This window comes from Anolis sagrei, chromosome 1, assembly GCF_037176765.1.
Source record: "Anolis sagrei isolate rAnoSag1 chromosome 1, rAnoSag1.mat, whole genome shotgun sequence".
Lineage (NCBI taxonomy): Eukaryota > Metazoa > Chordata > Lepidosauria > Squamata > Dactyloidae > Anolis > Anolis sagrei.
The window spans coordinates 41,569,024-41,589,812 of NC_090021.1; the positions used below are offsets into that span (position 1 = coordinate 41,569,024).

Genomic DNA, 20,789 nt, shown 5'->3' on the forward strand with positions numbered 1-20,789 from the left:
CAACAGAGCAACACAAAAAACATTCAAGTAAAGTAAATAAACTAATCTATTGAACAATATAGTGTTATATAGGATGAGGCAGCATAACTTCCTTTTTTAAAATGCGTGCCATTCAGCCGGTTGAAGACGTAGTGGAGGGCTAGTGGTCTCGTTTGAGAGGTGGGAGTATAAAGTTTTGTCCTGACACAGTTCAGTTGCCATCATGTGTTGGAACAGTGAGAAGCGTGCTTTTGCCGTTGAGGCCTACTTGAGCAGAATTGGAGTGGCCGTCCCGCTCTCCATATTTGGCCCCTTGTGATTTTTTTCTATGGGGTTTTTTGAAATCCCATGCTTATGTGAACCATCCAAGGACCCTACAAGATTTGAAGACCAACATCCAGGAAGAAATTGCCAACATAACACCTGCTATGCTGGCAAGAGTCATGACAAACGCCAGAAATCAGTTTACTCAGTGTATGGAGAATGGGGGAAGTCACCTACATAATTTGATCTTCAAAACTATGTAAAACAAAACTTTAGGTATGCGCCTACATTATATATAAAACATTTTTTTTTCTGATTCATACAATGGGTTTAATTAAGTATTGAAAAAAGGAAGTTATGCTGCCTCACCCTGTAAAAACACGTCTCATTACTGAGGACTCCACTTCAATAACATGTCAGAAAAGGATATGTGAAGCCTATTTCATAAAGCATATTAGTGGGAGACCATCCAAGACAAAACAGAGTTTATTGTACTGCAACATCAAAAATACATGTAGAGTACATCAAGGGCTAAGCCAATGACAATTTGCCAGGCCAGTGAAACAAACCAAGCTACTAAAATAAGAGGGATCTACCAAAGTCAATAATAAAGGTTACTCATCAGAGGCACAAGTACACTATTGTTTAAGTATCCTGATTCAACTCAACTGCAGTACACAAATCTACAGATTTTCCTTCTAAGTTGCATATTAGAGCTACTTAAAGTTCAAGCTAAGAGGGGTGCCCATACTCATGTAGCTCAGTGGCCAGGATGCTTCCTGTGGAGTGTGAAACATACATCCACAACACCCATTCAATTTGCCAGTAATATATGGGAGGTAGGGTCATGGAACAATTCCTAAAGGCACTTGCAGTGGCACCTCCCCCAACAATCCCAGCCACTGCAAGTGTGCTTAGGACTGAAGTGGATAGGACCAATATTCTTCTTGCAATAGGGATGTTCTGTTGTTTTTGCTCACTGTTTGAAGTTAACAGATGTGTAAGAATCAGTCATAATAAGGCAAATACTTAGTCTATGAAATACCTAGTACTGATAAGATAAAAAATGTCACCATCCATCTATGATGCAGCTCTTGGATTTCCAAAAACGTTAACTTGGGCAGGCCATGCTGACAGCAAAATCTGGGCACCCCTGAGTATTGGGAGTCTACACAAAGGTTTGTTCAGATGAGCAAGAGACAGTATTTCAACACAAGTATTTGCTACAGGAAGCACCAGGTAACTCAACGACTTGGGTACAGCCACATGAGCAAGTTGTGCTGGTAAAAGCAGTAAAGGCGCAGCACCACAAGATGCAACTAAGAGTAAGAGCTTTGACATCGGAAGCAGCATTCGAAGACAAGCTGTTTGCCATTTAAAATAGTTGTAGACCAGATGCCTCACTGTAATGCATAACTGTACATGCTGGCATGCCCCTCTTTCTTATAGCCAGGTTTTTAATGCAAAGCTAGACATTAAAGGGGAAGGGAGCTCTAAGATTAAGAGTTGCAACTTTCCTAGTCAGAGAGATCAGCCAAGAGGGTAAGAAATACACTTCAGCTACAGCGACTGCTCAATCTCCATTACTACCAACACAGTTTTGAAGCAAGACAAGACCAGTCAGCCATTTCTTTATATTATTGTGTAAGTTACATCTGAAAACTGGAAAGACAAGTAGATTTCCCCTACTTAAAAAAATAGTCAACATGTCACATGGTGGAAGGGGTACTTAACTAAATAAGGAATGGCAGCAACTTTGAGTTACACACAGGAAGAGAGAAAGACAAAGACAAGCACAGGCCCTGTACTATCAATGAACCCCAACAAGAATATGAACCAACGGCCAGCACAAACTGGACTAAACACTGGACCTTTAGCATTCATCAGATATTAATGATGTCTTAAACCAGCGATCAGATGGAGGATCTGGCTAAAAATGGATTAAAATCTTATGAGAGAAACTGAAATAAATTAAGATATTACTCAACTAAAATTTCCTCTTGATATAGCAGGTTTGCAAACTAGAATCCAACTGATTTCTCTAAAAAAGAAAAAAGAAAAACCTTTCTTCCTTTCCTTTCCAGTGGTTTGTAACTTCAATTACATATCTGAGATTGAAGGAGAAAAGGCAAAGCTACAGCATCCACAACATTTTCTATGTAAAACTGAAAGAAACAGGTTTTTTTTTTTAAAATGAAAGAATAAAGAACAATCCTTTTGGAATTTTCACAATCTTTGCCCCTCTGTAGTTCATAAATCCAGCACTGATGCTAAGGTGACAGTGTATATAGTAATTTTTTTGTTGATTTTCCTCTTTTTAAGTTTCAACAGAGAAAATGTGAAGACATAGAAATGTCCACTCAAGAGTTGTCAGATGGCACATGCTCCTCGAATCCTTCACTCTCTCGGACTAAAGCTCTTTCCAGAATAACACGGCCTTCCTTGTAGCGCTGGCTGTCTTCAGTAGCAAACTCATAAATCCAGCCTAGCTTGCTGTTGCAGTTCTTGCAGCTCACATCGCGAACCATGTGACGACCAGTGAGCATGACTCGATCTTGGACTTCACTGTACTGCAGATTGACTACCTGTAATAGATAAAAGACATAACGGTAATTTGAAAAATATTATGTCAATTGTGAGGGATTGAAATCTTTTATAAAAGCATCATAGATAAATAAATGTATCTCAAACAACAAAGCAGTCATTGATATTTCATACAATAACAATATGTAACAAAGAAAATATACACTGAAAATAGTAGTGATCACAGATACCAAGATCCACATTATGATCCTTCTTGCACTTCTTGAAAAAATTATAACCACTAGACAACTTTGGGATGGTTTAGAGAAGGAGTGAAGAAAGTGCATCTGTGGATTATGCATGGCTCCCTGTCCCCCTTTTTGTAATTCTCCAACCCCTTCCCCCTACACTGGAAGAACAAAAAACCTGTAATCAACAGAGCAGAACCTCATTCTGTAAACATGTTTTTTATTACTGATTAACTTGCTGAATTTGTGTTATGACTAAAGTGTATAAACCAGAAAGGAAATTATTTAATAATTAAAAAATAAAGCTGTGCTACCAGTATACGGACACAGTAGAACTCCACAGAAAAGATGCAGAGGAACCTGGAAGTGTTCAGGCATTTTTAAAAGACAAGGTAGAAGAGCACTACTATTCCACAATAAACACCACTCACCCTACAAAATGCACCCCTTCATGTCCTCTACTTATACATGGAAAAGAGCTCTTCAAATCAACCAAACTATGATGGGGATGATTCAGTACAGCCCTTCAGAAACATTCAGCAAAGGATAATGATCTACCATTACCTACCTTATAATTGCAGTCATTATATGAACATGGCTACACTTGTACAAACAACAGTTTATAATCTCACTGATATTTCAAAAACTTCCAAACTAGCCTCTTAAAACTGAAACCAAAGAATTATTTTTATTTATTTACTACATTTATATCCTGCCCTTCTCAACCTTGGAGGGGACGCAGGGTGGCCTTACAAAGCCATCAATTCAATGCCATATATTAATACATCGGTAAAAAAACAAAACATTAAAATCAAACCCATTAAAACATAGCATTAAAAAATCAATTAAAATCACATGATCCAAATCGTATTCTAGGCCTGATCCGAGTATTAATTCTTAGTCATGTTGGAATGACTTTTGTTTCTTTACTTTAGTATGTCTTAGTTTTATATTTGAAAACTTTTTTTTGTAACTGAACACTGAATATTTTCAAAAGTGAATTGTGCCTTTAACAATAAGTAGTGACCCAGCTAAAGGCAGGGGATTTAGTGTCATTTTAGGGTCATCACACAAAATATTCATGTTAACTGCCACTGTCCTAGCAATGGAGAAAGAAAACGAGTTGGCACAGTTTCTTCATGCCCAGGCCCAGAAGGAGATGAAAGGCCCTTCTCTATCACAATTGTCACTGTCCTGGGAGGGAGAGAAGAGGCAGTATCTGCTGGACTTAATTCCTTTCCACATGGCCAACTTCTTTTCCATTTGTGTCTTAATTAGATTGTAAGCCTCAGGACAGGAGACTTTTGTTGTTCTTTTACTTGTAAAGTGCCATGTACAGTGACGGCACTACATAAAGAAACAACAGTAATAAAAACACTGGACATTACTTTCCCAAATATACTTTCTAGGTGTAATTGCAAACATATTTCCTACACAGAAACAATTCCTCTGCAGGGAGTTTGATATAAGCAGCAGTTCTTAACCACTGTTACCAAAAAACACAATCTGTATAACTCTCGAAATGCTACTGTCATTCCACCCATCACCACACCACAGAAAGAATGTAATGAGTCTCAAGGAATCTCTTTCACAAACCTTGTTAAATAGAAAGGCTCGTCCTGTAGCTCCTGTGAATCGGGTCGAAATAAGCTCTGATCGGTTTGTCAAGATTGTGTCACAGTTTGCACAGGAGAATAGGCGAGTACCACCAATGTGATCCAGGAAAATTCGACCCATTTTTCAAGTATACTGGTGTCCTGAAAAAAGCAAGAGCACGATATTGCGTCAAAGTTTGCAATTCCTTTCACAAAATCTCTGAAAATGAAGGGGCAGAACACCAAGGAATTTTTCCTTACTGTTTCAATGAGAAGGTTAATTTTTTCTCTCTCTCCATGGCCACTGAGGGTACTTAAGAATACATATTTGTAAAACGTCTTTCAGCATTGATAGAAAAGCAACAAGAAGATTGAATTTGTGCAGAAAGACAAGTGCTCATGCATAAATCCCTCTTATAGAAACCTGATCTCCCCTAATGACATTTTTCTACAGGAGAACAGTATGTTGTCACATATATTTGAAATTTGATCTCTGATTTGCTGTATTGCAGTTGTTTGTCTCCAGTCCCTGATCCCTGATCCAAATATTTTTAAAATGCATATTATGAAAAAGGGAATACTGCTGCAAGGCTCTCAGATACATATAACGTTGTTCTAACGTAACAACAGCAATAAATAGTAAGAAGATAAAAAGAAACCATGACTCATAAATTTCAGTAAAAGCAGACCAATTATCTGAATACAAATCTGTTGTAAACTGTATCAATATATTAATATTCAAATGCTGTAAAGACTGTTATATCTTCCATTTATTGGATCAGAGATATGTTGGCCAAATTTCCCTCACAGAACCCCATGACCAACAGAAAATACTGTGTTTTCTTATGGTCTTTGATGACCTCTCTGACACCCCCTGGTGACCCCTCCAGGGGTCCCAACCCCCAAGTTGAGAAACACTGGTCTATAGAATTAGTGCCAACTACAACCATTTACCTTGAAAGTTACAAAGCTTAATGGTCGGTGCATCGAGTTTGAAAGAAAAAAGTCCCAGCTTCATACTCTGGTATTTCCAGATGTATGGCTTCAAGTTGTCTGTTGATATATGGTGACCTCATGAATTCCATATGGTTTTCTTAGGCAAGGGAGTACTCATAAGAGGTTCCTGATTCTGAAATATAGCTTCAGCTTCTGGTGACTTTAGGGTAATTCTCCAGATAGGAAGAAAGCTCTACTACTCTCATGGAAAGCTCAACTACAATCAGTGAAAAGATATTAAAGATGAGCAATCCCCAAGGTGTTTTTGCACCCCCTCAAAGCACGGTCCCTGTACTTCTCTGAATATTTAGGGGCTCTGAAACTGTGGAATATTTCCTCCAAAGCCAAATATCTATTCCAAGTTTCTAGAGGGGCAATCTCACCAGGGTGAAATTGTTTTTAGCCCTGTAGGCCCCCAAAGGTCCTAGAAATTGAGGCATTTAGGGACAAACATTTCAGACTCCCCAAATTTTGGATGTGGCATGAAAGAGAAGCAATGACTTCTTCTTAGTTGGACAATGCTGTTGCAGACAAGACACTGAGAGAGATGATCAATGATTGATTCTGTAAAAGGCTGCTTCATCTGTTCCAAAAGGATTAAGTACAGACTTGCCAGGAATAGTAACAATTACCTGAACTATCTGTGCTATATTTTCCTGTCTGAGGATGTGCATGAATGACACCGATAGCAGGTACAAGCTATTTTTCTTGTTGGAAGAGAAACAGCTATGGGGCTGGATTCCAAAACTGTTTATAATGAGCAGGGTAGACCTCAAGACCGGCAGATTAATAATTATCCACAGATAAAATTTTAAAAAGCACTGAACATTCCCTATAATCTTCAAGGGTACATTCCATCCTCTCGTTATGTTCCACATAGCATTCATGAGCCAACATTTCTTGGCCTACAGGAAATGCTTCCTTTTCCCAAGCCTTTTCCTTACTTACAGTATCAAAATGGAGGATGTGTGCGCATGCAAATTTATTCACATTTTGGCAAATTCCTCACAACAACTTGTTGCTCAACTTAATCCCGACCCATCAAAAATCTTCATATGCCTATGGTTTGAGAGAATGGCTCCCCAATAGCATCTGAGTTAAAAAGAATTCCTAAGGGAGCTCAGCTAGACATAAATCTCGGTTCCCTTTTGGCCTATCCTGAGATGCTCAGTCCTTCTTAGCCTCGACTTGGGAACCTTGGTCCCTACCCATTTTCTGGTATCTGTGGATGATTACATAGTTGAACAATGACAGACACTGGCACCAAGTGACATGAGCCAGAATCCTGCATATATGAGATACATACATTCCTGCTTATTTGACATGTTTAGGATCAGAGCACAATCAAGAAGTGTAGATAGCTGAAATATGAATCCAAGACGGAAAGCTAAAAGTCTTCAGAGTGCAGTGAAAAGTTGTTTATAAGCACAAGTACATACTGTCATAAGACAAGAGCTACACCACAAATGACTTCTATATCGTATTGTACACAAGATGCCAACACGTCAATTGAAAGGAAAAAAAGCAGTGCATGTATGAAAGAGCAGATTTTGCACTCAATGTATGAGCTGAAAGAGTGGGTCATTGAAAACACTTGTACCACCCAAAGATTATAGTCTTCCCTCTTGATAAATTATAATGATTTTCCCCTCAAAACACATATTATTACATGTAAACACCATAAAAAGATGATTCTACACCAAATATGTTCCCATATACACATTCAGTGTTGAAGCAGTCATAAGGTCTTCCATACATTGAGCAATACAGAGTGGGCATCTGAGTTCTCAGTAGTACTCAGAATGGAACTGTATGGAGTACATTTCTTTTGATCAGAACTCGATTTCTTATGTATCAGCAAATAGGTCGAGAGCATGTCTAAGTTTGCAAAATTCCAAGAGTGTTATAGAATGAAATTAATTCTAGTAATTAACATTACCCTAAAGCGATCTATGACTTGGCAAAATCAAAATCACGACTTTAAGAAATGCATGAGGAGAATCACAACACCACACTTAGCACTGAAAAATATTAAATAAATATAGGGGAACCCTGTAGTTTAAAATCTAGTTTTAGAATGCATTATGCAAGACCATTTAATTGACTAGTTGGGAAAACTATGGCTAGCTGGTCATTCATAGAAACACAGAGTTGGAATGTGCCTTCTGGGCCAGCAGGTCCAACCTTTCAATTCATTCCTAAAATTCAGAGGACATTTATTGACAGACAAGTACTTATATCCAAATACTACAGGTTTCTTCTTCTGCATAGACCCAGGAAGCCTATCTAAAAGTAGAATATGCTTTGAAGCACTCAATCTGCAGCGCCATATCTATAAATTAAAATATGTTGTCAGTGACAACAGTACCGTTCTCCAGAAACTGGCAGATGATGTCTCAGTTTTAATCCAGTGTATGGGAGAAATTCATCAGAAGAGCAAATATAGTTGACCTTCTATATTTAGGGATTCAAGTATCACTGGTTTGAAAATATTTCTGTCTCATATAGACACATTTTTTTCCACACAGAAGTCTACTTGGGTCCATTAAGTGCATTTATTATTAGATTTAAAATACACTTTTCTTTCAAACTGGAAATCGCAGTAGTTTACAACAAAACTGATAAAATTTACAAATAACACAAAAAGCATGTGGAATAAAATGTAATTAAGTAAACACTGTTCGATTACAATTTCAATTCACACTAATATAAAAGTACAGTAGCACTCGCGTTAGAAGCTTTTTATTCACCTGTCAATTAATTGCTAAAAGCCTACATGAACAAGGTCTTCGTAAAATTATCCTCCCATTTTTGGTCCTTTAACTGCTAATCTCTAAATACGATTCTAAGACAAATCCACTCTGCATTTTTAAAGGTCTGAACACATGATAGCTATCAAGAACCAAACAAAAAGCATGGTGATACAATTATCAGCAGCTCATGCAATCATATCCCATGCAATTAAGGGAGACATAATTAAAACACTCCTGAAGATTCCCAACCAACTTCAGTTTAAAGACTTTCAAGAATGGAAAATCCACCATGTTTTAAGGTAGTACCATTCCACTGTTGAATATTCTTACAATAATTAAGTTTCTCCTAATGTTTGAGTGGAATCTTTTTCTTGTAATCTGAATCCAACTGATAATGTTTCAGTCTCTGGAGCAGCAGAAAACAAGCTGGCGTCGTCTTCTACATGACATCCATTCAGTTATTAAAAGATGACTATCATGCCAGTGTTCAGTGTTCTCTTTTCCAAGCTAAACCTATCTAAGTCTCTAAGTTATTCTTAAGCAGTCTTGGTTTTCAGACCTTTAACAATGTAGATCACTCTTCTCTGGACATGTTCTAGTTTAGTGATATTCTTCTTGACCTATGGAACTCAGAATTGAAAACAATATTCCTGGTGAGATCTGAACAAATCAGAACACAATGGCAAACTACTTGCCTTTCTCTGGATATTATACTTCCATTGATTAGTCATGGGCCCGGTATTTCTATCATCTGTTTATTTTGCGTTTCCGTTTCATACCGTCCATTTAGATGGCATGAAATGGTACACCCCTTCTGGTATGGAAATATCAGTGAAACTAAAGGAAAGTTGCCATTTGCTCACCTGATTTTAGTCTCATTGGCAGCAATGGGTGAGCTTCCCACGCTCCCCTTCCCCTCCGTTTTAGGGCTAGAGGGGCTCACCATTTCACTGATCCTCAGGCTCTCTCCAGCATTAATTTGAGTTGTTAGGCTTGGTGAAATAAACCTGTCTCTGAATCCGGATAGGCAAAATGCAGTCTGTGGCTCATTGATGCTGCTTTTGCAGGCCTTGGGTCTTCTTCATGCTCTATCATCTTTTTAAATGGGTAGCAACCCCCCCTTCCTAAAGGCCCAAAATGCCTGCGACTGCCTGGGCTTGCAAACAAGCACTGAGTACCTAGTAAAAGGTGCTCTGTGCTCTGCTTGGCTGCAAACCCTGGCAGTCATGGGCACTTTGGGCCTGCAGGCCACATACACTCTCATAGAATCATAGAATCAAAGAGTTGGAAGAGACCTCATGGGCCATCCAGTCCAACCCCCTGCCAAGAAGCAGGAATATTGCATTCAAATCACCCCTGACAAATGGCCATCCAGCCTCTGCTTAAAAGCTTCCAAAGAAGGAGCCTCCACCACACTCCGGGACAGAGAGTTCCACTGCTGAACGGCTCTCACAGTCAGGAAGTTCTTCCTAATGTTCAGATGGAGTGTTAAGACTTCAGATGGAGTCTTAAAGAGTGTTTCTTTCCAAGTTACTGTGTGTTGAAAAGTACAGGGGGGCCTTGCTACCCATTTAAAAAGCAGTTTAAAGGGGCTGCAAAAACAGCATCAATGAGCCACAGACTTCATTTTGCCTATCCGGAATCAGAGACAGGGGTTTATCCTGTCAAATGAATGCAGGAGAGAGCCTGAGGATCAGTGAAATAATGGGACCCTCTAGTCCTAAAACTGACGGGAAGGGGAGCGTGGGAAGCTCTCCCATGTTGGCCAATGGGATGAAATTTTTTGTTCATTCAGACAAAAGAACAAAACAGCTCATTCGGAAAGGCCCAGTTTTCGGAAGCAGCACTCAAAAACAAAAACAGGGCCATACGAATGAAACAAGCAGAAATGGGTAGTGATTCTATATAAAAGCACAAGACTACTGTTGATGAAGTCTAGGGCCTCTTCTACACTGTCATATAATCCAGATCATCATATCAGATAATCCCAATTATCTGATTTGAGCTGTATTATATGAGTCCACACTGTCATATAATCAAGTTCAAAGCAGATAATCTGGATTTTATATGGCAGTGTAGAAAAGGCCTAGAATTGCATTGACTTCTTTGGTCACGACATCAACTATTGACTTATGCTCAGTTTCTGGTCTACTAAGATCTCGCTTTCAAAAATGGATATACATTCAATAAATAAAAAGATGAAATCCCAAAGTCCTTTTCAGATATACTGCTTTTGTGAACTTCAGTTTCCCTGCTTTGCTGCAGTACATTATACTTATCCCTGTTGAAATTCATTTTGTCATTTTTTATCCGTTAAGGTCATTTTGAATACCATTCCTGTCCTCTGAGGTATTAACTGCCCTTCTGCATCTGTGTCATCTGCAAATCTGATTAGTATGCTTTCTATTCCAACATCTAAGTCATTTATAAAGACATTAAGAACTAGGCCCAGGACAGAACCCTGGACACTCCAAAATAATTTCTTCATAGGATGCTGAAGCTCTATCTCAGATTAGACATCAATTTGTAAGACATTTTTCTTTCACACAAGTTTAGAACAAAAAAAACTGATTTACTCTGAATTACCCTGATCATGCTGCTCAGTACTGTCAAAAAAGAAATAACAAATCCTCTGCTCTACAATAGAAACATAAATGGTAACATGACTTGACAAAATTTTTAGTTTATACTGGAACCATTAATTGTAATAAGCTGATTTGTGAAATAAAAATAGTATTAGTGTTATTTCTGAAATTCTTACTCAAGTTGTCCCTTGGAATTCCTTTATTCAAGAATGGCCACCATCTTGGGAAACTGAAATGTCCCCATAATTCATTGATGAAAACTGCTATTTCTGGCTCGAAACATATGTCTATTTATTATTTTGGACAGACTATTCCTTTTGTGCTGCGGAGAATGCAGAATAGGACTTTTGGGGGATGATCAAGTATAGTACATATTGGTACGTCAATGAATTTTTGACAATGTGGCTGTCATTGCTAGTCCTAGGAACAGAGCTTATATGTAAGATGGCCATTATTGTTGGATCTGCTTCATGTGTTTGTTGTGTCTTATTACATGGATGGTAGTTGCTGTTGCAGGTTTGCATGCCATCAATAAGCAAGAAAACACCTACTACCAAGGGCTGTGACAGGAAAGCATCATTGTTCAGAATTTGTTGTACAGATCAAATACACATGACAAAGGTTTCGTAGAGAAATTACTGCAGGGTACCAACCTGGCCTTGCTGATTTGCTTTTTCATTTCATAGGAAGGAAAGTGACCTCTTAACAAATGCTTGAGGTACATCCTTAAGTTTTTTGTATTACAGGATAGGTCTGTAAATAACAGATGCTGGTATGTGCTCTGGGTTGTTGTGCTTCTTCGAGTTGTTCTGACTTATGGCAACACTAACGTGAATTTACCATGGGATATTCTTGGCACAATTTGTTAATAGGGAATTTGTCTTTGGCTTGATTTGAAATAATGTGACTTCTCAAGGTCACTCACTGGATTTACATGCCTGAGTGAGAATCTGAACCTTGGTCTTTTGAGTCATAGTCCAACACTCAAACCACTACACTATGGTAGCTCTCCATGTTCCACATAGTTTCAAACAAATATGCATAGCACTGAGTAGGTATGTGAGATACAGCACTACTCATGTCTATTAGGCAGGTGCACAGAAAGGGTGTCTGCTGTTTTCACTTGTCTTGAGTCAGCCCTACAATATAAAAAATGGGTGAAGTCTGGGTAGAACTTCTAAATCATTTCTTGCCCATGATTTCAGATGATAAAAATATCAGTGTATTTCAGGAAGGGGACAGGTTTTTATGGACAGGAACTAGGAGATTGCTACATAAATTATTCAGCATGGGAAAAAATCCAAATTGTACCATGACTTTCCTTTTGTCTTGTAATGTCACTTTGTTCTTATGCAGGCTATATCTAGAAATTAGATAAACAACCTATTATTAAAATAGTGCTATTTAAGCTCTAAGAATCAAGTATTCATATTAGTACTACATTTAAATGCTCAGTTTAAATAAGTTCTCAAAGCAACTAAAGAGCAGACTTTTCACATATGCTGTTTGCACCAAACAGAGGCAGAAGAACTGCAAACATGCCATTTTGAAAAGTGGAATTATCACTTCCTCTAATATACATTTTTCTTTAATGCAGCAAAATAATTTCTAACTTTAAACAGGAAGTTGGGTAAGGGCTTCATGTACCAACAGTGATCACTAGCAAGTGTAATTTTTCCATATATTGATATTCATATGTTGACTTTCTGATAAGCTGTAGAAAATGCAAAAAAAAAAAAAAAAAGCTTTTAGGTTTTCAAACTGTAAAGGACAGAATGTGTTAGATGACAAATCCAGAAGCATTTCTATGCTAAAAAAGAAATCTGAAGCATTCTAGTGTAGGTGTATTTAAGAGTTCACTCAAGGTAGCATAGTGTGTCTATCAGACAGAAATTATTTTAAGCTTTATTACCATAAATTCAAAATCTGAATTATTTCCTCGAGTACCTGTCCTGTAGATTAAGGCACTCTGTACAGATCTATCTCCAAAGTGTTGAGAAGTTTCTGTCTGTTCCAGGATCCACTATTCTGTACAATGGGAACATTTCACAAATATTACTTGTACTGAATTTAAATGAGGATACCAACAAAAAGCACTTAAGTCTAACTACTTGCTTAAAAGGCAGGGCCAGTCATCAAAAAAGCTATATAGGGATTCCTCACAAAGTAACTCCAGATGAAAAGTCTCTGGGTAGCAAAGCTCAGAAAATTGCTCTCCTGACTCAAAACATGGAGGCTGAATTCCAGTTAGACACAAGATGCTGAGAAACTACTTTTCACTAGTATAGTCATTGAGTGCTAGGGAAAGCAGAGCTGTGTAGACCTGGAATATACAGGCCAAGTCAAAGTAGCCTATTGATGACACCGCTGTCTTCCCAAACAGAATTATTCTAAATGGTTATCTATCCTTCTATGGCCATTTTGAAGCATCCACACAGGGATATTAACAGTTAATATGCTACTCACCTACTGCCCAGAAAAATCCACGATAATAACGTGGCTTCTGTTGTTCTGCTACTGCACCCACTGTTACTGAAACTCCCCAAGTGCAGAAGTACATGAAGAACATTCAAAATAATTCTTTAACATCATTTTTCAGGCATCAAGATTTCTGCTTTTCTGGTTTCAGAGGAAAAAACAAAAGACAACAGTAATATTACAGACAGTATCCAAGTTACTGAGATCTGTCACTGCAACCAGAATGTTACCTTCATTATAAACTTGCAAGGAAAATATTTCAGAAAATAACATAAAACACAGATTTCTAAAAAATCTTGGATATGAAGTTTCTCAACTTTTTTAAACTGGTGACTACAAAGTTCCCCCCCCCCTTTCAAATTTCTCGTTAAGTATCATAAATTTATGGATTGTTTTGTAGAACAAATAAATGATTTTTTTACATTCTATTACTTATTCACACAATGCTCTTCATACAAAACACACGTCCAGTTGAAGAAACAAAACCAAACAGAATTATGTTCAGACCAACCTACATATGCAGTTAACAACTAACCTAATTACAAAACTAGTTACATGTTTAGTCACTTGGCTTGGATACTTCTACATTTCAAGTCCAATGAATTTCTCACTGGGTGCGAATGAACATTAATTTCATTTTTTTTGTTTTAATGTTACTGCTAAGAAAATAACCTAGTATTTAGATATGTCTGTGGTTAATGTGAAAATGATAGGAATAAACAATGAACTAAAGAAGCGCTATCTGGATGAAGTGAGTTTGGGTAATTTAGTTGGCACATTTTCAAAGCCCAGATTGATTAAATGCTCAAAGCTGAAGTTTAAGGTGATTTCAAAGAGACCTCTTAGAGGCAAAAGGCACACAGCCACTCCAGAGATTTTCACCCTTTGTCTTCATACAAGCTGTTTTATAAGTACCATCTTTCAGGTTAACACATTGGCTTCCACATGTAACGATGTACAGTAGTTAGATGTTAAATCAGAGAGCAAGAGAAACAATGTGCTTCAAAGATATTTGCCTGTTGGAAATATTACATTATAACAATTAAGTTAAAACAATCAATGCCACAATGCTGAAGAAGTCAAATATCTCCATGGTTATCATGTATGAGTATTAATATAATACATTTAACAAATGGGAAGAAAAAGACTTAAAAGTTGGTTGAAGAAAGATGAACCTTTTAGACTAAGATTGGAATTGTGCTTTTCACCAGATAATGTTAGATTGCAACTTCTCACAATGAGGAATGCTGGACCCTGAAGCAACCAAATCCAGATTGCTTCACAATTCTTATCCCTTGCATTAGACAATGTCCCAGCCATATATGGCAATATGCCACTGGAAATTTATTTTTTCTTTCTTATATTTTTACGTCAAGAGGAAGGTGTGTTAAGCCAACCCTGACTGCTTTCCATCTGGAAACCAATGTCCTCACTGCAAAAGAACATGCAGACCAAAAATAGTCACCCACAGACCACCACCAAGACCCTACACTTGGAAGGCAATCATACTGGGACACAAGGCATCGCCGATGACGATATTATGTTTTAAAACATTGTTTCATGACTTGTTTCCATGCTGTAGATGGATGTTAAAAAATACTGCTTTCATCAAGCCTTACCACTGGCCAGGAACTTGGTTTGATGAAAATGAGCTAAGCAACATATCTTCCAGAAGCATTTTAAGCCAGAAGCATTTTAAGCCAATGTCAATTCTGGCATAGAGTAGCAACAAGGATACCAAATTGTGAACAGGCTCATATTTCACTCCTGCTACTACCTTATTGGTTACATTTTAGCAAAGGAATCTATCAGCTTCAGCTGCCAATTATTCATAGACCAGTTTTGCAAGGTTGTTGTTAAGGAAAATTAAAACTGTTTTGAACAACATAAAGCATGGACTTAATTGTACAGAGGAACAGTGTACCTTCTGAAAATATATGTATAACTGACTCAGCAACAACTTTTGACAAAAAAAAAAAAAGAGATCATTTTCACAAAGCTCAGATTTTCCTTTGCACCCTTTTCTCCTTGTTACTGTCTAGGTTAACTGTTTTAGTAACATTAGCATTGTTATTAATGAAGGAAGACTGGATAAGTACAGATGTTTTAGTTGAAAGAGAGTAGGATTCTATTGAAGCCAACCCCAACAGTATTTGTCTTCCCCTGCCTAGAACAAGCAAGGTAAACAGGCAGCTTTTGCAAAATCTCTCTCTATGGCTGGAGTTACACTTAAAAATGTGCCTGTTCCAACTTACAAAACAATTCAACTTAAGAACAAACCTACAGAACCTTTTTTGTACTTGGGGGCTGCCTGTATATAGCAGTTTCAATTTGGAAGAAACACACCTCCAGGTTAAAATGCTGTAAAGTAATGCTTTTGGGTTAGAACCACCCCTCCTCTAAATGTTCCTCCAGCAATAGGAAGAATATCCCTGTGGGCAGTAAAGTTGGGCAATTCCAAATACATGGCCCCCCATCCAGGGGCAAACCAAGAATGGGCAAAATGGAAGTCTCTGAACAGACTCAGAAACGGAGTTGGCAGATCAAAAGACAATCTGGCAAAATAGCACTAGCTAGAAGAATCCTCCACCTGTGGGACCGTGGAGCTGAACAAATGTATGCTTACTCAAAATGCCCTGCCTCACGCACACAGGAAGAACTGTTTAAAGCTACCCACAATGCAGTCGCCATTATTTTATCAGTTTTATACCTTTTTATTTATGAAATGCTTTTGACACAAAATAAACACATTTTGGAAGAAGTCATTAAGTGGCCTATGCAAGGCTTCCCTGATCTGGTATTTCATATCTTATGTACATGGAATACTGTGTCCAATTCTGGGCAACCCCAATTGAAGGGAGATATTGACAAGCTGGAATGTGTCCAGAGGAGGGCAACTAAAATGATCAAGGGTGGAGAACAAGCCCTATGAGGAGCAGCTTAAAGAGCTGGGCATGTTTTGCCTAAAGAAGAGAAGGCTGAGAGGAGACATGATAGACATGTATAAATATGTGAGAGGAGTCATAGGGAGGAGGGAGCAAGCTTGTTTTTTGCTGCCCTGGAGACTAGGACGTGGAACAAAGAAGATTCTATATGAACATTAAGAAGAACTTCCTGACTGTGTGAGTTGTTCAGCAGTGGAACTCTCTGCCTCGGAGTGCGGTGGAGGCTCCTTCTTTGGAGGTTTTTAAACAGAGACTGGATGGCAATCTGTTGGGATGCTTTTAATGCAATTTTCTTGCTTCTTGGCAGAATGGGGTTGGACTGGATGGCCAATGAGGTCTCTTCCAACTCTATGATTCTATGTTAATTTGAAATTAAATGTTTACTGAAATATGTTCACTTGCTCCTCTTTTTTGCAGTCTAGGAACCTATCCCTCTTCTATTCACATCATTTCTACCAATGGTTCCAGATTTTATGTACATTTGTTTCATGAATAGAGCCATACATATAGGTTTAGCTAAACCAAGAAAATGCTGACAATTTAATGGCTTTAATTCTGAATCTGATACAAATTATTGTGTTTAAGGCAAAACAGGTAACACTCCCAAAACTCCTGAAAAGCTAAACAGTAAATATATATAATGATCTTCTGTTTTATCTGTACGTTTTCACTATGTGTCCCACCTCAATCAGCAAGAAAAGGATGAGTAACAAATCAGACTGATTATTATTTATATGTCATCCACTAAAATGAACTTTGGAACATAGAGTATGTTTGCTATAATGTATAATAAGGCTCCTGGAATTTAAAACAAATGTGAGAGGGAGTGATGCTGCGAAGAAAAATGCAGACTCTGCTCTCTTCTGATAAGGTTATTATCATTTGTATAGCTTCTACATTTCATACACTATGGCGTCAAGGTATGAGCATAAGCTGCACCATTCTCTCTAGCATAGAAAAACTGCAGAGGCCCAGAAGAGAAGGGCTTTTGCCAACTCCCTGAAAAGATCCAGAACACTCAGCCCTTTCCCAATTATCCAAAAAGCATACACAAAGAAAGCAGCAGAGGGGGGAAAGCAGCACACCCTTATCCGCATCATGTGGCACACGGCACCCAATCAGCAAAGGCTCAACCCACGTCTGGTTGGAGAGGGAGGCTTTCCCAGAAGCACAGGCAATTTGACAACAAATAAGAGGAAACAGCTGATAAGAGAGACCTGTGGGCCGGAATCAGGGTCAGAGAAGAAAGCAACAGGCTTTCTTCACCTCTTATTTTCATTCATACTGTGCTTCTTTTCAGGCAAAGGCAGCTGCAAATGACAGCTGCTTGAAGAACCTAAAAACAATAAGGAACTGTAATAAACCCAAAACCAAGGAACTAAGAATGGCAATTGGGTCGAAGCTGACTCAAAGGCAGTTAACAAGAATAGCAGGAGGCCTTAATTAAGTATGAATTAGCCAGGAACTGGTGAGCAAGAAGCGGAGGCTGGCAGAACAAACCAGCCTTGGCGAATCATGCTCACAGGTTGTGAATCAGAACAATGACGCCTGGGCCAGAAACAGAAACAAACAGTAAGCCTGGAGCAGGAGAATTGGGGTAGATATCTCCAGGTGCACAAAAACTGTAGAGTTAACTCAGTTTGACACTTGTTTCACTGGGTTAATGCTATAGAACCATGAGTGGTGTAGTTTCACAAGGTCTTTAACCCTTCTCTGCCAAAGAGTGCTAAGGCCTCATGAAATGGCAGCTCCCAGGATTGCATAGCATTGAGCCATGGCAGTTGGAAGTGAGGTCAAACTGCACCCATTCCACAACATCGGCCTCTTCCACGAAACTGTATAAAATCCACACTGAACTGGATTATATGGCAGTGTGGACTCAATAATCCAGTTCAAAGTATTGTGGATTATCTGCCTTGGTATTCTGGGTGATGTGGTTGTGTGGAAGGGCCCATAGATGCATCCCTTTCTCTCTCTCTCTCTCTCTCTACACACACACACACACTTATATACAAGATAGATAGATATAGATAGATATAGAGATATATATGCCAGTAGGCTGTTAGGAATTTTGGGAATTGGAGTCCAAAACACCTGGAAAAGCCAAGGTTTGCTCATGCCCAATAGACAGATTGAGAACAGACTGAGAACCACTGATCTACATATCCATAAGCAAATCCATACATACACACACACACACACACACACACACAGTCTGAAGGAGACACACACACACACACACACACATACTATAAACATAAAGAGTAGGCCAAAAGTCACAATGGCATCTGATGTTTCAATCCCTTTTTGAAAATTACACAGAATGTAACATCATATCCTATACATACTCTTCATAAGGTTATGGCATTGTAAACTGAAAACAACAACAACAACAACTAATAATAATAATAATAATAATAATAATGATAACAATAATAATAATACTCCTGACCTCACGGTCGTGTTAAAAAACAAAGTATGGATCGTCCATGTTGCAATCCCAGGTGACATCAGGATTGAAGAGAAACAACTGGAAAAGCTGACAAGATATGAGGATTTAAAGAACGAACTGCAAAGACTTTGGCACAAGCCAGTCAAGGTGGTCCCAGTGGTGATCAGCATACTGGGTACAGTGCCTAAAGACCTTGGCCTGCACTTAAAACACAATCGGCACTGACAAAATTACCATCTGCCAGCTGCAAAAGGCCACCTTACTGGGATCTGCACGCATTATTCGCCGATACATCACTTACTCCTAGACACTTGGGAAGTGTCCAATGTGTGATCCAATTCAACAGCCAGCAGAGTGATCTTGTCTGCTGTGTACTCATCGTGTTGTGTTTCTAATGATAATAATAATAATAATAATAATAATAATAATATCACACAGTCCTAGACACTTGGGAAGTGTCCGACATGTAATCCAATACAACAGCCAGCAAAGTGATCTTGTCTGCTGTGGACTCATCTTGTTGAGTTTCAAATAATAATAATAATAATAATAATAATAATACATCACACAGTCCTAGACACTTGGGAAGTGCCCGATGTGTAATCCAATACAATAGCCAGCAGAGTGATCTTGTCTGCTGTGGACTCATCTTGTTGTGTTTCAAATAATAACAATAACAATAACAACAACAACAACTCTGGCACACACCAGTAAAGGTGGTCCCAGTGGTGATTGGCACACTGGGTGCAGTGCCTAAAGACCTTGGCCTGAACTTAAACACAATCGGCGCTGACAAAATTACCAGCTGCAAAAGGCCAGCTTACTGAGATCTGCACGCCTTATTCGCCGATACATCACACAGTCCTAGACGCTTGGGAAGTGTCCGACGTGTGATCCAATTCAACAGCCAGCAGAGTGTCTGCTCTGGACTCATCTTGTGTTTCAAATAATAAAACATCACATAGTCCTAGACACTTGGGAAGTGTTCGACTTGTGATTTTGTGATATGAAATCCAGCATATAGATCTCGTTTGTTGTGACATACTGAGTTTTTGTGTCATTAATAATAATTAATAATAATAATTGAGTTAATAAATACTGAACCCCCTTTGTGACCCAAATACAACCCATCTGCATAGAGACACACAGATAGGACTTCCTGCCAAACCTTCTAGGATAGACACACAGCCATCTCTTGAGGAAGTAAACAACTTTGGAGAAGGGAAGGCCTTACAATGAATGGAGGGAGCTAGAGAAACAAGAGAGGTCTAAGAAACAGGCAGGGCCCCTTTCACCCTTGTCGCATTGTATTAGGTACATTGAGAATCGAGAGAGAAATTGCCCCTGGTGCCTCAGGCTGAGAAAACCCATCACCTTTGTGTCGTCGCCGTCTTCAGGAAGGGAAGGAAGGAAGGAAGGCAGGGCGGCGCTGCTCTCTTGTTATTGTGCTTAGGATGACGAGGAAAAAGAAGAGGGGGAGCACAAAACCCCGGAAGACACAGAGAACTACGGTTCCCCTTCGCCTTCAGGCAGAGTTGGAGCCCCTGCCAGCTCCCCCGCCCAACCACCCCTCTCCCCTTTCTAGGCCGCCGTTATTACCTGCGAAGGGAACGAGCACAGAAACCTCCGCCTCGGAGCTTTCAGGCGCTTCGGCCTCTGCCTGTGTCTCTCTCAACTCAGCTGAGCGAGAGACTCACTCTCCGGCCCACTCTTGTCTCTTCCTCCCTTTGGCCCCGCCCCCGAAGCCCCGAAGCCCCGCCCCTGAGGTGTCAGTCACCGCCGTGTTGCGTCGTGGCCACGCCCCTCGGCTCTTGCTTTGTTTCCGCCAGCTGCTCAAGAGCGCGACAACAGTGAGGCCACGTGGTGAAAGGAGGCGGGCGGATGGGCGGGGCGGGGGTTCTTAAAGAGACAACGCATGGAAATTTAGGGTGGAATAAACAAACACATTTTTTTATAAATAAATAAATAGTG

General features: G+C 39.1%; 1 protein-coding gene across 5 annotated transcripts; it reads right to left on the bottom strand.

The window, feature by feature from the left end:
* Positions 1–713: 713 nt before the first annotated feature.
* YPEL5 (yippee like 5) lies at positions 714–20,562 on the bottom strand. Of its 5 annotated transcripts, XM_067464037.1 has the most exons (5): positions 20,418–20,562; positions 13,410–13,562; positions 12,891–12,971; positions 4,611–4,771; positions 714–2,828 (listed from the first exon to the last, which is right to left on the bottom strand). In XM_067464037.1, the coding sequence occupies exons 4-5, from the start codon at positions 4,749–4,751 to the stop codon at positions 2,604–2,606; spliced, it is 366 nt and encodes a 121-aa protein (XP_067320138.1). In that variant the 5' UTR covers positions 4,752–4,771; positions 12,891–12,971; positions 13,410–13,562; positions 20,418–20,562; the 3' UTR covers positions 714–2,603. The 5 variants fall into 5 exon arrangements, with proteins under 5 accessions (XP_067320138.1, XP_067320130.1, XP_067320142.1 ...); XM_067464029.1 differs by lacking the exon at positions 12,891–12,971; XM_067464041.1 differs by lacking the exons at positions 12,891–12,971; positions 20,418–20,562 and adding an exon at positions 20,193–20,284.
* Between the last annotated feature and the right edge of the window lie 227 nt (positions 20,563–20,789).

Coding starts and splice junctions, on each gene's coding strand:
- YPEL5 (XM_067464029.1), bottom strand. CDS start 4,751: ATGGGTCGAATTTTCCTGGATCACATTGGTGGTACTCGCCTATTCTCC. Junction 2,829..4,610: donor GAGCCTTTCTATTTAACAAG/GTTTGTGAAAGA, acceptor TATCTATTACAG/GTAGTCAATCTGCAGTACAG.